The following is a 16,760-nucleotide window of genomic DNA, read 5'->3' as shown; positions in this document are numbered from 1 at the left end:
CTGCAGGGAGGGGACAGCACAGGGATGGGATATTGCAGGGATGGGACATTGCAGAGAAGGGACAATGCAGCAGAGAGGGGACACTGCAGGGAGGGGACAGCACAGGGATGGGATATTGCAGGGATGGGACATTGCAGAGAGGGGACAGCACAGGGATGGGACATTGCAGGGATGGGACAGCACAGAGAGGGGACAGCACAGGGATGGGATATTACAGGGATGGAACATTGCAGAGAGGGGACAGCACAGAGAGGGGACACTGCAGGGATGGGACTGCATAGAGAGGGGACAGCACAGGGATGGGACATTGCAGGGATGGGATGATGCAGAGAGGGGACAATGCAGCAGAGAGGGGACACTGCAGGGATGGGGACACTGCAGGGATGGGGACATTGCAGCAGCGAGGGGACAATGCAGCAGAGAGGGGACAGCACAGAGAGGGGACATTGCAGGGATGGGGACACTGCAGGGATGGGGACATTGCAGGGATGGGAACAGCACAGAGAGGGGACACTGCAGGGATGGGACATTGCAGAGAGGGGACAGCGCAGGGATGGAATGATGCAGAGAGGGGACAGTGCAGCAGAGAGGGGGCATTGCAGGGATGGGGACACTGCAGGGATGGGGACAGTACAGAGAGGGGACATTGCAGAGAGGGGACACTGCAGAGAGGGGACAGTACAGGGATGGGATATTGCAGCAGAGAGGGGACAATGCAGCAGAGAGGGGACAGCACAGGGACGGGATATTGCAGGGATGGGACAGCACAGAGAGGGGACAGCACAGGGATGGGATATTGCAGGGATGGGATGATGCAGAGAGGGGACAACGCAGGAGAGAGGGGACAGTGCAGGGATGGGGACACTGCAGGGATGGGGACAGTACAGAGAGGGGACATTGCAGGGATGGGACATTGCAGCAGCGAGGGGACAATGCAGCAGAGAGGGGACAGCACAGAGGGGACATTGCAGGGATGGGGACACTGCAGGGATGGGGACATTGCAGGGATGGGGACAGCACAGAGAGGGGACACTGCAGAGAGGGGACAGCGCAGGGATGGAATGATGCAGAGAGGGGACAGTGCAGCAGAGAGGGGGCATTGCAGGGATGGGGACACTGCAGGGATGGGGACACTGCAGGGATGGGGACAGTACAGAGAGGGGACATTGCAGAGATGGGACAGCACAGAGAGGGGACAGTACAGGGATGGGATATTGCAGCAGAGAGGGGACAATGCAGCAGAGAGGGGACAGCACAGAGAGGGGACACTGCAGGGATGGGACAATGCAGCAGAGAGGGGGCATTGCAGGGATGGGGACACTGCAGGGATGGGGACACTGCAGGGATGGGGACATTGCAGGGATGGGGACATTAAAGGGATGGGGACAGCACAGAGAGGGGACAGTACAGGGATGGGATATTGCAACAGAGAGGGGACAATGCAGCAGAGAGGGGACAGCACGGAGAGGAGACAGCACAGTAGAGTGGGGACAGTGCAGGGATGGGACAGTGGGGAGAGGGGACAATGCAGAGGTGGGACGACACAGAGAGGGGGCAGCACAGCAATGGGACAGCACAGCAATGGGACAGCACAGCAATGGGACAGCACAGGGACTGGAAAGCACAGCAGAGCGGGGACAGCAAAGCAAATAGAGGGGACAGCACTGCACAGAGAGGGGACAGCAGAGCAGAGAGGGGACAGCACAGCACAGCACAGAGAGGGGACAGCAGAGCAGAGAGGGGACAGCAGAGCAATGGGACAGCACAGCAATGGGACAGCAAAGCTGAGAGAGGGGACAGCACAGCACAGAGAGGGGGACAGCAGAGCAGAGAGAGGGGACAGCAGCAGCAATGGGACAGGACAGGGACTGGAAAGCACAGCAGAGAGGAGACAGCAAAGCAGAGAGAGAGGACAGCACAGCACAGAGAGGGGACAGCACAGCACAGCACAGAGAGGGGACAGCAGAGCAGAGAGGGGACTGCATGGATAGGGGACAGCACAGCAGAGAGGGAAAAGCACAGCAATGGGACAGCAAAGCAGAGAGAGGACAGCACAGCACAGAGAGGGGACAGCAGCAGCAATGGGACAGCACAGTAGAGTGGAGACAGTGCAGGGATGGGACAGTGGGGAGAGGGGACAATGCAGAGGTGGGACGACACAGAGAGGGGACAGCAGCAGCAATGGGACAGCACAGCAATGGGACAGCACAGGGACTGGAAAGCACAGCAGAGAGGGGACAGCAGAGCAGAGAGAGGGGACAGCACAGCACAGAGAGGGGACAGCAGAGCAGAGAGGGGACAGCACAGCACAGAAAGGGGGACAGCAGAGCAGAGAGGGGACAGCATGGATAGGGGACAGCACAGCAGAGAGGGGACAGTACAGCAGTGTGGGGACAGCACAGCAATGGGACAGCAACGCAGAGAGGGGACAGCACAGCACAGAGAAGGGACAGCACAGTAGAGTGGGGACAGTGCAGGGATGGGACAGTGGGGAGAGGGGACAATGCAGAGGTGGGACGACACAGAGAGGGGACAGCACAGCAATGGGACAGCACAGCAATGGGACAGCACAGGGACTGGAAAGCACAGGGATTGGAAAGCACAGCAGAGTGGGGACAGCAAAGCAAATAGAGGGGACAGCACTGCACAGAGAGGGGACAGCAGAGCAGAGAGGGGACAGCACAGCACAGCACAGAGAGGGGACAGCAGAGCAGAGAGGGGACAGCAGAGCAGAGAGGGGACAGCAGAGCAATGGGACAGCAAAGCTGAGAGAGGGGACAGCACAGCACAGAGAGGGGGACAGCAGAGCAGAGAGAGGGGACAGCAGCAGCAATGGGACAGGACAGGGACTGGAAAGCACAGCAGAGAGGAGACAGCAAAGCAGAGAGAGGGGACAGCACAGCACAGAGAGGGGACAGCACAGCACAGCACAGAGAGGGGACAGCAGAGCAGAGAAGGGACTGCATGGATAGGGGACAGCACAGCAGAGTGGGGACAGTACAGCAATGGGACAGCACAGGGATTGGAAAGCACAGCAGAGTGGGGACAGCACAGCACAGAGAGGGGACAGCACAGCAGAGTGGGGACAGTGCAGGGATGGGACAGTGGGGAGAAGGGACAATGCAGAGGTGGGACGACACAGAGAGGGGACAGCACAGCAATGGGACAGCACAGCAATGGGACAGCACAGGGATTGGAAAGCACAGCAGAGTGGGGACAGCAAAGCAAATAGAGGGGACAGCACTGCACAGAGAGGGGACAGCAGAGCAGAGAGGGGACAGCACAGCACAGCACAGAGAGGGGACAGCAGAGCAGAGAGGGGACAGCAGAGCAGAGAGGGGACAGCAGAGCAGAGAGGGGACAGCACAGCAATGGGACAGCAAAGCTGAGAGAGGGGACAGCACAGCACAGAGAGGGGGACAGCAGAGCAGAGAGAGGGGACAGCAGCAGCAATGGGACAGGACAGGGACTGGAAAGCACAGCAGAGAGGAGACAGCAGAGCAGAGAGAGGGGACAGCACAGCACAGAGAGGGGACAGCACAGTAGAGTGGGGACAGTGCAGGGATGGGACAGTGGGGAGAGGGGACAATGCAGAGCTGGGACGACACAGAGAGGGGACAGCACAGCAATGGGACAGCACAGCACAGAGAGGGAGACAGCAGAGCACAGAGAGGGGACAGCACAGAACAGACAGGGGACAGCAGCAGCAATGGGACAGCACAGGGATTGGAAAGCACAGCAGAGTGGGGACAGCAAAGCAGAGAGAGGGGACAGCAGAGCAGAGAGGGGACTGCATGGATAGGGGACAGCACAGCAGAGTGGGGACAGCACAGCAATGGGACCGCACAGCACAGAGAGGGGACAGCACAGCAATGGGACAGCAAAGCAGAGAAAGGGGACAGTACAGCACAGAGAGGGGACAGCAGAGCAGAGAGGAGACTGCATGGATAGGGGACAGTACAGCAGAGTGGGGACAGTACAGCAGAGTGGGGACAGTACAGCAATGGGACAGCACAGGGACTGGAAAGCACAGCAGAGTGGGGACAGCAAAGCAGAGAGAGGGGACAGCACAGCAGAGTGGGGACAGCACAGCAATGGGACAGCACAGCACAGAGAGGGGACAGCAGAGTGGGGACAGTGCAGGGATGGGACAGTGGGGAGAGGGGACAATGCAGAGGTGGGACGACACAGAGAGGGGACAGCAGCAGCAATGGGACAGCAGAGCAATGGGACAGCACAGCAATGGGACAGCACAGGGATTGGAAAGCACAGCAGAGTGGGGACAGCAAAGCAAATAGAGGGGACAGCACAGCACAGAGAGGGGACAGCAGAGCAGAGAGGGGACAGCACAGCACAGCACAGAGAGGGGACAGCAGAGCAGAGAGGGGACAGCAGAGCAGAGAGGGGACAGCAGAGCAATGGGACAGCACAGCAATGGGACAGCAAAGCTGAGAGAGGGGACAGCACAGCACAGAGAGGGGGACAGCAGAGCAGAGAGAGGGGACAGCAGCAGCAATGGGACAGGACAGGGACTGGAAAGCACAGCAGAGAGGAGACAGCAAAGCAGAGAGGGGACAGCACAGCACAGAGAGGGGACAGCAGAGCAGAGAGGGGACTGCATGGATAGGGGACAGTACAGCAGAGTGGGGACAGCACAGCAATGGGACCGCACAGCACAGACAGGGGACAGCAGCAGCAATGGGACAGCACAGGGATTGGAAAGCACAGCAGAGAGGGGACAGCGAAGCAGAGAGAGGGGACAGCACTGCACAGAGAGGGGACAGCACAGCAGAGAGGGGACTGCATGGATAGGGGACAGCACAGCAGAGAGGGGACAGCACAGCAATGGGACAGCAAAGCAGAGAGGGGACAGCACAGCACAGAGAGAGGACAGCACAGTAGAGTGGGGACAGTGCAGGGATGGGACAGTGGGGAGAGGGGACAATGCAGAGGTGGGACAACACAGAGAGGGGACAGCAGCAGCAATGGGACAGCACAGCAATGGGACAGCACAGCAATGGGACAGCACAGGGACTGGAAAGCACAGCAGAGAGGGGACAGCAAAGCAAATAGAGGGGACAGCACAGCACAGAGAGGGGACAGCAGAGCAGAGAGGGGACTGCATGGATAGGGGACAGCACAGCAGAGAGGGGACAGTACAGCAGAGTGGGGACAGCACAGCAATGGGACAGCAAAGCAGAGAGAGGGGACAGCACAGTAGAGTGGGGACAGTGCAGGGATGGGACAGTGGGGAGAGGGGACAATGCAGAGCTGGGACGACACAGAGAGGGGACAGCAGCAGCAATGGGACAGCACAGCAATGGGACAGCACAGCAATGGGACAGCACAGGGACTGGAAAGCACAGCAGAGAGGGGACAGCAAAGCAGAGAGAGGGGACAGCACAGCACAGAGAGGGGACAGCAGAGCAGAGAGGGGACAGCACAGCACAGCACAGAGAGGGGACAGCAGAGCAGAGAGGGGACAGCACAGCACAGCACAGAGAGGGGACAGCAGAGCAGAGAGGGGACGGCACAGGAATGGGACAGCAAAGCTGAGAGAGGGGACAGCACAGCACAGAGAGGGGGACAGCAGAGCAGAGAGAGGGGACAGCAGCAGCAATGGGACAGCAGCAGCAATGGGACAGCACAGGGATTGGAAAGCACAGCAGAGAGGGGACAGCGAAGCAGAGAAAGGGGACAGCACAGCAGAGAGGCGACTGCATGGATAGGGGACAGCACAGCAGAGTGGGGACAGCACAGCAGAGTGGGGACAGCACAGCAATGGGACAGCAAAGCAGAGAAAGGGGACAGCACAGCACAGAGAGGGGACAGCAGAGCAGAGAAGGGACTGCATGGATAGGGGACAGCACAGCAGAGAGGGAAAAGCGCAGCAATGGGACAGCAAAGCATAGAGAGGACAGCACAGCACAGAGAGGGGACAGCAGAGCAGAGAGGGGACAGCAGAGCAATGGGACAGCAAAGCTGAGAGAGGGGACAGCACAGCACAGAGAGGGGGACAGCAGAGCAGAGAGAGGGGACAGCAGCAGCAGTGGGACAGGACAGGGACTGGAAAGCACAGCAGAGAGGAGACAGCAAAGCAGAGAGAGGGGACAGCACAGCAATGGGACAGCAGAGCAGAGAGAGGGGACAGTGCAGGGATGGGACAGCACAGGGATGGGACAGGGGGGAGAGGGGACAGCACAGGGATGGGACAACAGAGAGGGGACAGCACAGAGAGGGGGGACAGCACAGCACAGAGATGGGACTGCACAGAGAGGGGACAGCACAGCACAGAGGGCACAGCACAGAGCTGCCCCCACCCAAGCAGTGGATGTGGCCCATCTCCATTTCAGTACAGCATTTGGCACTGCCTCCCACTGCGTTCCCACAGCTGAACTGAGGGGGTGACGCGGAGGGGGGACGGGACGGGGAGGGGACAGTGCAGGGAGGGGGGGAGGGAGCAGAGAGGGGAGGACACGGAGGTGGGATGGACAACGCGGGGATGGGACGATGCTGCAGGGAGGGGATGGTGGAGAGAGGAGACAGTGCAGGGAACAGAGAGTGTGGCCGTGGAATCAGAGTCCTACAATGGGCTGGGTTGGAAAAGGCCACAGTGATCATGCAGTTCCAACTGGAAGGGTCCTTCCAGATCACAGAGACATCGAATGGTTGGGTTGGAAGGGTCCTTACAGGTCACAGAGCCATGGAAGGGTTGGGTTAGGTTGGAAGAGTCCTTCCAGATCACAGGGCCATGGAACTGTTGGGTTGGAAGTGTCCTCACAGATCACAGAGCCATGGAATGGTTGGGTTGGGTTGGATGGGTCATTATAGATCACAGGGCCGTGGAATTGTTGGGTTGGGTTGGAAGGGTCCTTGAAGATCATAAAGTCATGGAATGGTTAGGTTGGGTTGGAAGGGTCCTTGAAGATCGAACAGCCACAGAATGGTTGGGTTGGAAGGGTCCTTAAAGGTCACAGAACCATGGAATGGTTGGGTTGGGTTGGATGGGTCCTTACAGATCACAAAGCCACATAATGGTTAGGTTGGGTTGGAAGGGTCCTTCCAGATCACAGGGCCATGGAATTTTTGGGTTGGAAGGATCGTTGAAGATCACAGAGTCATGGAATGGCTGGTTTGGGTTGGAAGGGTCCTTGAAGATCAGACAACCACAGAATGGTTGGGTTGAAAGGGTCCTTACAGGTCACAGAGCCATGGAATGGTTGGGTTGGGTTGGATGGGTCATTATAGATCACAGGGCCGTGGAATTGTTGGGTTGGGTTGGAAGGGTCCTTGAAGATCATAAAGCCATGGAATGGTTAGGTTGGGTTGGAAGGGTCCTTCCAGATCACAGAGCCGTGGAATTGTTGGGTTGGAAGGGTCCTTACAGGTCACAGAGCCATGGAAGGGTTGGGTTGGGTTGGATGAGTCCTTAAAGATCACAGAGCCATGGAAGGGTTGTGTTGGAAGGATCGTTGAAGATCACAGAGTCATGGAATGGCTGGTTTGGGTTGGAAGAGTCCTTGAAGATCATAAAGCCATGGAATGGTTGGGTTCGGTTGGAAGGGTCCTTCCAGATCACAGGGCCATGGAATTGTTGGGTTGGAAGGGTCCTTACAGGTCACAGAGCCACGGAAGGGTTGTGTTGGAAGGATCGTTGAAGATCACAGAGTCATGGAATGGTTGGGTTGGATTTGAAGGGTCCTTGAAGATCAGACAACCACAGAATGGTTGGGTTGAAAGGGTCCTTACAGGTCACAGAGCCATGGAATGGTTGGGTTGGGTTGGATGGGTCATTATAGATCACAGGGCCGTGGAATTGTTGGGTTGGGTTGGAAGGGTCCTTGAAGATCATAAAGCCATGGAATGGTTAGGTTGGGTTGGAAGGGTCCTTCCAGATCACAGAGCCGTGGAATTGTTGGGTTGGAAGGGTCCTTACAGGTCACAGAGCCATGGAAGGGTTGGGTTGGGTTGGATGAGTCCTTAAAGATCACAGAGCCATGGAAGGGTTGTGTTGGAAGGATCGTTGAAGATCACAGAGTCATGGAATGGCTGGTTTGGGTTGGAAGAGTCCTTGAAGATCATAAAGCCATGGAATGGTTGGGTTCGGTTGGAAGGGTCCTTCCAGATCACAGGGCCATGGAATTGTTGGGTTGGAAGGGTCCTTACAGGTCACAGAGCCACGGAAGGGTTGTGTTGGAAGGATCGTTGAAGATCACAGAGTCATGGAATGGTTGGGTTGGATTTGAAGGGTCCTTGAAGATCAGACAACCACAGAATGGTTGGGTTGAAAGGGTCCTTACAGGTCACTGAGCCATGGAATGGTTGGGTTGGGTTCGATGGGTCCTTACAGATCACAGGGCCGTGGAATTGTTGGGTTGGGTTGGAAGGGTCCTTAAAGATCACAGAGCCATGGAATGGTTGGGTTGGGTTTATATGCTCCCTTTAGGTCCTGGAAGGCCACAATGAGGTCTCCCCGCAGCCTTCTTTTTCCAAGCTAAACAAGCCCAGTTCCCTCAACCTTTCCCCATAGGAGAGCTGCTCCAGCTCTCCAGCTCCAGCTGATGGTGATTAAGCTTGCTGATGGCACACAGCTGGGAGCAGAGGGCCGTGCTGCCATCCATTGAGCCCTGGGCAGGGAGAAACGGGATGGAACACAACAACTGCAGCGTGGAGTATTGCATGTGGGCATGGAGAAGGCCATGGGCAAGTACAGGTTGGGGACAGAGCAGAATAAAGGGACCTGGGGGGTCCTGGTGGGCAGCAGGAGGACCATGAGACAGCAGTGTGCTTTGGTGGCCAAGAAGGCCAATGGTGGCCTGAACAGGAGGATCACGAGCCAACACTGTACTTTGGTGGCCAAGAAGGCCAATGGTGGCCAAGGCAAGAGGACCATGAGACAGCAGTGTGCTTTGGTGGCCAAGAAGGTCAATGGTGGCCTGGGAAGGAGGAGGACTATGAGCCAGCAGTGTGCTTTGGTGGCCAAGAAGGCTAATGGTGGCCTGGAAGGAGGAGGACCACAAGTCAGGAGTGTGCTTTGGTGGCCAAGAAGGCTAATGGTGGCCTGGGAAGGAGGACCACGAGCCAACAGTGTGCTTTGGTGGCCAAGAAGACCAATGGAGGCCGGGGCAGGAGGACCATGAGCCAGCAGTGTGCTTTGGTGGCCAAGAAGGTCAATGGTGGCCTGGGCAGGAGGAGAACCACGAGCCAGCACTGTGCTTTGGAGGCCAAGAAGGTCAATGGTGGCCTGAACAGGAGGACCACGAGCCAACACTGTGCTTTGGTGGCCAAGAAGGTCAATGGTGGTCTGGGCAGCAGGAGGACCACGAGACAGCAGTGTGCTTTGGTGGCCAAGAAGACCAATGGTGGCCTGGGCAGGAGGACCATGAGCCAACACTGTGCTTTGGTGGCCAAGAAAGTCAATGGTGGCCTGGGCAGGAGGACTATGAGCCAGCAGTGTGCTTTGGTGGCCAAGAAGGTCGATGGTGGCCTGGGCAGGAGGACCATGAGACAGCAGTGTGCTTTGGTGGCCAAGAAGGCCAATGGTGGCCTGGGAAGGAGGAGGACCATGAGACAGCCCTGTGCTTTGGTGGCCAAGAAGGCCAATGGTGGCCTGGGCAGGAGGAGAACCACGAGCCAGCAGTGTGCTTTGGTGGCCAAGAAGACCAATGGTGGCCTGGGCAGGAGGACCATGAGACAGCAGTGTGCTTTGGAGGTCAAGAAGGCCAATGGTGGCCTGGGAAGGAGGACCATGAGCCAGCAGTGTGCTTTGGTGGCCAAGAAGACCAATGGAGGCCTGGGCAGGAGGAGAACCATGAGACATCAGTGTGCTTTGATGGCCAAGAAAGCCAATGGTGGTCTGGGCAGGAAGACCATGAGACAGCAGTGTGCTTTGGTGGCCAAGAAGGTCAATGGTGGCCTGAACAGGAGGACCACGAGCCAACACTGTGCTTTGGTGGCCAAGAAGGCCAATGGTGGCCAAGGCAAGAGGACCATGAGCCAGCAGTGTGCTTTGGTGGCCAAGAAGGCCAATGGTGGCCTGGGCAGGAGGAGGACTATGAGACAGCAGTGTGCTTTGGTGGCCAAGAAGGCCAATGGTGGTCTGGAAGGAGGAGGACCACAAGTCAGGAGTGTGCTTTGGTGGCCAAGAAGGTCAATGGTGGCCTGGGCAGGAGGAGGACCATGAGCCAACACTGTGCTTTGGTGGCCAAGAAAGCCAATGGTGGTCTGGGCAGGAAGACCATGAGACAGCAGTGTGCTTTGGTGGCCAAGAAGGTCAATGGTGGCCTGAACAGGAGGACCACGAGCCAACACTGTGCTTTGGTGGCCAAGAAGGCCAATGGTGGCCAAGGCAAGAGGACCATGAGCCAGCAGTGTGCTTTGGTGGCCAAGAAGGCCAATGGTGGCCTGGGCAGGAGGAGGACTATGAGACAGCAGTGTGCTTTGGTGGCCAAGAAGGCCAATGGTGGTCTGGAAGGAGGAGGACCACAAGTCAGGAGTGTGCTTTGGTGGCCAAGAAGGTCAATGGTGGCCTGGGCAGGAGGAGGACCATGAGCCAACACTGTGCTTTGGTGGCCAAGAAAGTCAATGGTGGCCTGGGAAGGAGGACTATGAGCCAGCAGTGTGCTTTGGTGGCCAAGAAGGCCAATGGTGGCCTGGGAAGGAGGAGAACTATGAGCCAACAGTGTGCTTTGGTGGCCAAGAAGGTCAATGGTGGCCTGGGCAAGGAGGAGGACCACGAGCCAGCAGTGTGCTTTGGTGGCCAAGAAGACCAATGGTGGCCTGGGAAGGAGGACCATGAGCCAACAGTGTGCTTTGGTGGCCAAGAAGGTCAATGGTGGCCTGGGAAGGAGGACCATGAGCCAACAGTGTGCTTTGGTGGCCAAGAAGGTCAATGGTGGCCTGGGCAAGGAGGAGGACCACGAGCCAGCACTGTGCTTTGGTGGCCAAGAAGGCCAATGGTGGCCTGGGAAGGAGGACCATGAGCCAACAGTGTGCTTTGGTGGCCAAGAAGGTCAATGGTGGCCTGGGCAGGAGGAGAACCACGAGCCAGCAGTGTGCTTTGGTGGCCAAGAAGGCCAATGGTGGCCTGGGCAGGAGGAGGACCACGAGCCAGCAGTGTGCTTTGGTGGCCAAGAAGACCAATGGTGGCCTGGGAAGGAGGACCATGAGCCAACAGTGTGCTTTGGTGGTCAAGAAGGCCAATGGTGGCCTGGGAAGGAGGACCATGAGCCAACAGTGTGCTTTGGTAGCCAAGAAGGCCAATGGTGGCCTGGTCAGGAGGACCACGAGACAGCAGTGTGCTTTGGTGGCCAAGAAGGCCAATGGTGGCCTGGGGTGCATTGGAAGAGGGGTGGGTGGGAGGTCCAGAGAGGTTCTCCTGCCCCTCTGCCCTGCCCTGGGGAGGCCACCTCTGGATTCCTGTGTCCACATGGGGGTCCCTCCGTGCTGAGGAGGTGGTGAAGGCAGCAGAGCATCTCCGTGCTGAGGAAGGGCAGAGGGGAGTGGGGGCTCTTTCGTTTGGAGAGAGGGGGAGACGGAGGGGTGACCCCATTGGTGCTGACAGATCCACCTACTCTGCAGGTGGATCGGAACGGGTGATCTTCAAGGACCCTTCCAATCCCTGATGCGATTCTGTGCTACAACCCCGTGCCACGTGGAGCCCCCCACGCTGTGTCTCAACGCAGACCCCCAGACCCCACCCCAGCACCGACCTTTCTGTGCCTCCCTCAGGGAGCTGCTGACGATCGTCCACCATTTCTGCGCCTCGCGCTCCTCCTCGAAGCTGAACACCATGGGCTCGTCCAGGGAGCCGAGGACGAGCAGCTCGTGACACGTGGGGGTCTTCACCGTGTAGGAAATGTCCTTCAGGTCGTACTCGGCGATGCTCTGCGGGCAGAGGGACAGAGGGGTCAGGGCAGGAGGAAGGTCCTGGAGGATGAGAGAGACGTGGAACCATGGAATGGTTGGGTTGGAAGGGTCCTTAAAGGTCATACAGCTTTGAGATTGTGAAGCAGTTGGGTTGGAAGGGCCCTTAAAGATCACAGAAACATGCAATGGTCGGGTTAGAAGGGTCCTTGAAGAACATAGAAACATAGAACTATGGAATGGTTGGGTTGGAAGGGTCCTTAAAGGTCACACAGCTTTGAGATTGTGAAGCAGTTGGGTTGGAAGGGTCCTTAAAGGTCACAGAAACATGCAATGGTCGGGTTAGAAGGGTCCTTGAAGAACATAGAAACATAGAACTATGGAATGGTTGGGTTGGAAGGGTCCTTAAAGGTCACACAGCTTTGAGATTGTGAAGCAGTTGGGTTGGAAGGGTCCTTAAAGGTCACAGAAACATGCAATGGTCGGGTTAGAAGGGTCCTTGAAGAACATAGAAACATAGAACTATGGAATGGTTGGGTTGGAAGGGTCCTTAAAGGTCACACAGCTTTGAGATTGTGAAGCAGTTGGGTTGGAAGGGCCCTTAAAGATCACAGAACCATGGAATGGTTGGGTTGGAAGGGTCCTTGAAGAACATAGAAACATAGAACTATGGAATGGTTGGGTTGGAAGGGTCCTTAAAGGTCATACAGCTTTGAGATTGTGAAGCAGTTGGGTTGGAAGGGTCCTTAAAGATCACAGAACCATGGAATGGTCGGGTTAGAAGGGTCCTTAAAGGTCATAGAAACATGGAACCATGGAATATTTGGGTTGGAAGGGTCCTTAAAGGTCATAGAGACATGGAACCATGGAATGGTTGGGTTGGAAGGGTCCTTAAAGGTCATAGAGACATGGAACCATGGAATGGTTGGGTTGGAAGGGTCCTTGAAGGTCATAGAGACATGGAACCATGGAATGGTTGGGTTGGAAGGGTCCTTGAAGGTCATAGAGACATGGAACCATGGAATGGTGGGGTTGGAAGGGTCCTTAAAGATTACACAACCACAGAATGGTTGGGTTGGAAAGGTCCTGAAAGACCACAGAGATGTAGAATGGTTGGGATGGGCTGGAAAGGTCCTTCAAGATCACAAACCCATGGAAGGGGTGGAATGGAGAGGTCCTTAAAGATCACAGAGCCACAGAAGCTCCGTTAGTTGAAAACAACAACGGGGTTGGAAGGGAAACGCTCGCTGTCCTGCCAGGACCCAACTCTGCCCGCTTTCCTCACCACAATTCGGCCTTGGCTCCAATGGGGCTGCACAGCTGAGGGGGGGGGGGGGGGGAGGCACAAAAAATCAATGGGAAAACCCCACAGAACCATTGGGGTGGCTCCGATCCGCCCTGCCCCACTCGTTCCCTTTTCGGCCCGAGGGTCACGCGGAGCACTGCCATCCCCGGCCCTATTTTGGGATGGTGAGCCCTCGCTTTGGCAGCAGCCCATGAGCTCTCAGCACGACGTGCCAGGGCAGTGCTGAGGCCCCACAGAGGGACAGACGGACACGAGGAGCTGCCCCAGTAATCCCATCTCGCTGCCTGGGGGGGCTTTGGGGGGCACGCGGGGTAGGAGGGGCCACCCACTGCCTGCTCCCCACTCCCAGGGACCCCCAGACACCACGTTGTGTTTTGTAGGGATATAAAGATTGGAGAGTTGATCTGAGATCTCCTACCAGGGACCCCATTGCTATGGGGAGCCAACGCTGTGGGGAAATGGAGAGCCAAAGCCATGGGGGAACGGGGAGTCAAAGCTATGGGGGAACGGGGAGTCAAAGCTATGGGGGAACGGGGAGAGGAAGCCATGGGGGAACGGGGAGCCGAAGCCAGGGGGGAATGGGGACCTGAGGCCATGGGGAAATGGGGACTGAAGCCAGGGGGGAATGGGAACTGAAGCCAGGGGGGAATGGGGGGCCGAGGCCATGGGGGAATGGGGGGCCAAAGCTATGGGGGGAATGGGGAGCAAAGCCATGGGGAAATGGGGAGTCAAGGAAAGGGGGGAATGGGGAACAAAGCCAGGGGGGAATGGGGGGCCAAAGCCATGGGGGAATGGGGGGCCAAAGCCATGGGGGAATGGGGGGCCAAAGCCAGGGGGGAATGGGGAGCAAAGCCAGGGGGGAATGGGGACCTGAGGCCATGGGGAAATGGGGAGCCAAAGCCAGGGGGGAATGGGGACCTGAAGCCGTGGGGGAATGGGGAGCCGAGGCCATGGGGGAATGGGGGGCCAAAGCTATGGGGGAATGGAGACCTGAAGCCATGGGGGAATGGGGAGCCGAAGCCATGGGGAGAATGGGGAGCCAAGGATGTGGGGAACTGGGGAGCCAAGGCTACAAGGAAATGGGGACCCGAGGCCACGGGGGAATGGGGAGCCAAGGCTATGAGGAAATGGGGACCCGAGGCCATGGGGGAATGAGGACCTGAAGCCATGGGGGAGTGGGGAGCCGAAGCCAGGGGGGAATGGGAAGCCCAAGCTATGGGGAAATGGGGACCTGAGGCCATGGGGAAATGGGGGGCCAAAGCCAGGAGGGAATGGGGAGCCAAAGCCATGGGGGAATGGGGAGCCGAGGTCAGGGGGGAATGGGGGGCCAAAGCCATGGGGAAGTGGGGGGACGAAGCCATGGGGGAGCGGGGGGCCAAGGATGTGGGGAACTGGGGAGCCAAAGCCAGGGGAAAATGGGGACCCGAGGCCATGGGGGAATGAGGACCCGAGGCCAAGGGGGGAATGGAGAGTCAAAGCTATGGGGAAATGGGGGGCCAAAGCCAGGGGGAAACAGGGAACCGGGGCCATAGAGGGCCACAGGTCCAGGGCCATAGGGAACCAAGGATCTGATGCCATAGGGAAGCAGGAATCCAAGGCCATAGGGATCCATAGGGAGCCATGGGGAGCCATGGGGAGCCAGGGATTCAAGGCCATAGGGAGCCATAGGGAGCCATAGGGAGCCATAGGGAGCCATAGGGATCTGATGCCGTGGGGAAGCAGGGAGCCAGGGCCATAGGGAGCCAAGGATCTGATGCTATAGGGAAGCGGGGATCCAAGGCCATGGGGAAGCCGGGGGGGACACCATAAGGAGCTGAGGATCCAACACCACAGAGAATGGTGATGTGATGTCATGGGGAACCGAGGAGTGATTCTATGGGGAAGCGGGGATCTGGGGCCATGGGGAGCCAGGGAGTCGGGGCCATGGGGAGACAGGGATCCAAGGCCAAAGGGTTCCATAGGGAGGCATAGGGAGCCAGGGATCCAAGGCCATAGGGAGCCATAGGGAGCCATAGGGATCTGATGCCGTGGGGAAGCAGGGATCTGATGCCATAGGGAAGCAGGGATCCAAGGCCATAGGGATCCACAGGGAGCCATTGGGAGCCATAGGGCGCCATAGGGAGCCATAGGGCGCCATTGGGAGCCAGGGATCCAAGGCCATAGGGAGCTATAGGGAGCCATAGGGAGCCATTGGGAGCCATAGGGATCTGATGCCGTGGGGAAGCAGGGATCTGATGCCATAGGGAAGCAGGGATCCAAGGCCATAGGGATCCACAGGGAGCCATTGGGAGCCATAGGGCGCCATAGGGAGCCATAGGGCGCCATTGGGAGCCAGGGATCCAAGGCCATAGGGAGCTATAGGGAGCCATAGGGAGCCATTGGGAGCCATAGGGATCTGATGCCGTGGGGAAGCAGGGATCTGATGCCATAGGGAAGCAGGGATCCAAGGCCATAGGGATCCACAGGGAGCCATTGGGAGCCATAGGGCGCCATAGGGAGCCATAGGGCACCATTGGGAGCCAGGGATCCAAGGCCATAGGGAGCCATAGGGAGCCATAAGGGAGCCATAAGGGAGCCATAGGGAGCCATAGGGATCTGATGCCGTGGGGAAGCAGGGATCTGATGCCATAGGGAAGCAGGGAGCCAGGGCCATAGGGAACCAAGGATCTGATGCTATAGGGAAACGGGGATCCAAGGCCATGGGGAAGCCGGGGGGGACACCATAAGGAACTGAGGATCCAACACCACAGAGAATGGTGATGTGATGTCATGGGGAACCGAGGAGTGATTCTATGGGGAACCGGGGATCTGGGGCCATGGGGAGCCAGGGAGTCGGGGCCATGGGGAGACAGGGATCCAAGGCCATAGGGAGCCATAGGGAGTCATAGGGAGCCATTGGGAGCCATAGGGCGCCATAGGGAGCCATAGGGATCTGATGCCATAGGGAAGCAGGGATCCAAGGCCATAGGGATCCACAGGGAGCCATTGGGAGCCATAGGGAGCCATGGGGAGCCATAGGGGAGCCATGGGGAGCCATGGGGAGCCATAGGGGAGCCATAGGGGAGCCATAGGGATCTGATGCCGTGGGGAAGCAGGGATCTGATGCCATAGGGAAGCAGGGAGCGTGGGCCATAGGGAGCCAAGGCCATAGGGAGCCAGGGATCTGGTGTCATAGGGAGCCACAGGGAGCCATAGGGAGTCATAGGGAGCCACAGGGGGCCAGGGATCTGGTGCCATAGGGAACCACAGGTCCAGGGCCATAGGGAGCCATAAGGAGCTATAGGGAGCCAAGGATCTGGTGCCATAGGGAGCCACAGATCTAAGGCCATACGGGCCACAGGTCCAGGGCCATAGGGAGCCCAGGATCTGGTGCCATAGGGAACTAGGGGGCCAGGGCCATAGGGAGCCAGGGATCCCATGCCATGGGGAAGCAGGGATCTGATACCATAGGGAAGCAGGGAGCCAGGGCCATAGGGATCCACAGGGAGCCATTGGGAGCCATAGGGCGCCATAGGGAGCCATAGGGAGCCATTGGGAGCCATAGGGCGCCATAGGGAGCCATAGGGAGCCATAGGGCGCCATAGGGCGC

At 58.0% G+C, this 16,760-nt stretch overlaps 1 protein-coding gene across 5 annotated transcripts in view; it reads right to left on the bottom strand.

Moving 5' to 3' along the window:
* Positions 1-16,760, bottom strand: part of LOC101751687 (putative uncharacterized protein FLJ22184-like) — a 54,810-nt gene that overhangs the window by 35,770 nt on the left and 2,280 nt on the right. For all 5 annotated transcript variants that reach the window (XM_040696158.2, XM_040696153.2, XM_040696154.2 and 2 more), the window contains exon 2: positions 11,712-11,886. In XM_040696158.2, the coding sequence (XP_040552092.1) occupies positions 11,712-11,793 (82 nt within the window). In that variant the 5' untranslated portion in view covers positions 11,794-11,886. The remainder of the gene's footprint in view (positions 1-11,711; positions 11,887-16,760) is intronic.

The sequence above is a fragment of the Gallus gallus genome, chromosome 2 (genome assembly GCF_016699485.2).
Source record: "Gallus gallus isolate bGalGal1 chromosome 2, bGalGal1.mat.broiler.GRCg7b, whole genome shotgun sequence".
Lineage (NCBI taxonomy): Eukaryota > Metazoa > Chordata > Aves > Galliformes > Phasianidae > Gallus > Gallus gallus.
The sequence above is the reverse complement of the archived record's forward strand: the minus strand, read 5'-3'. Positions and strand labels throughout refer to the sequence as shown.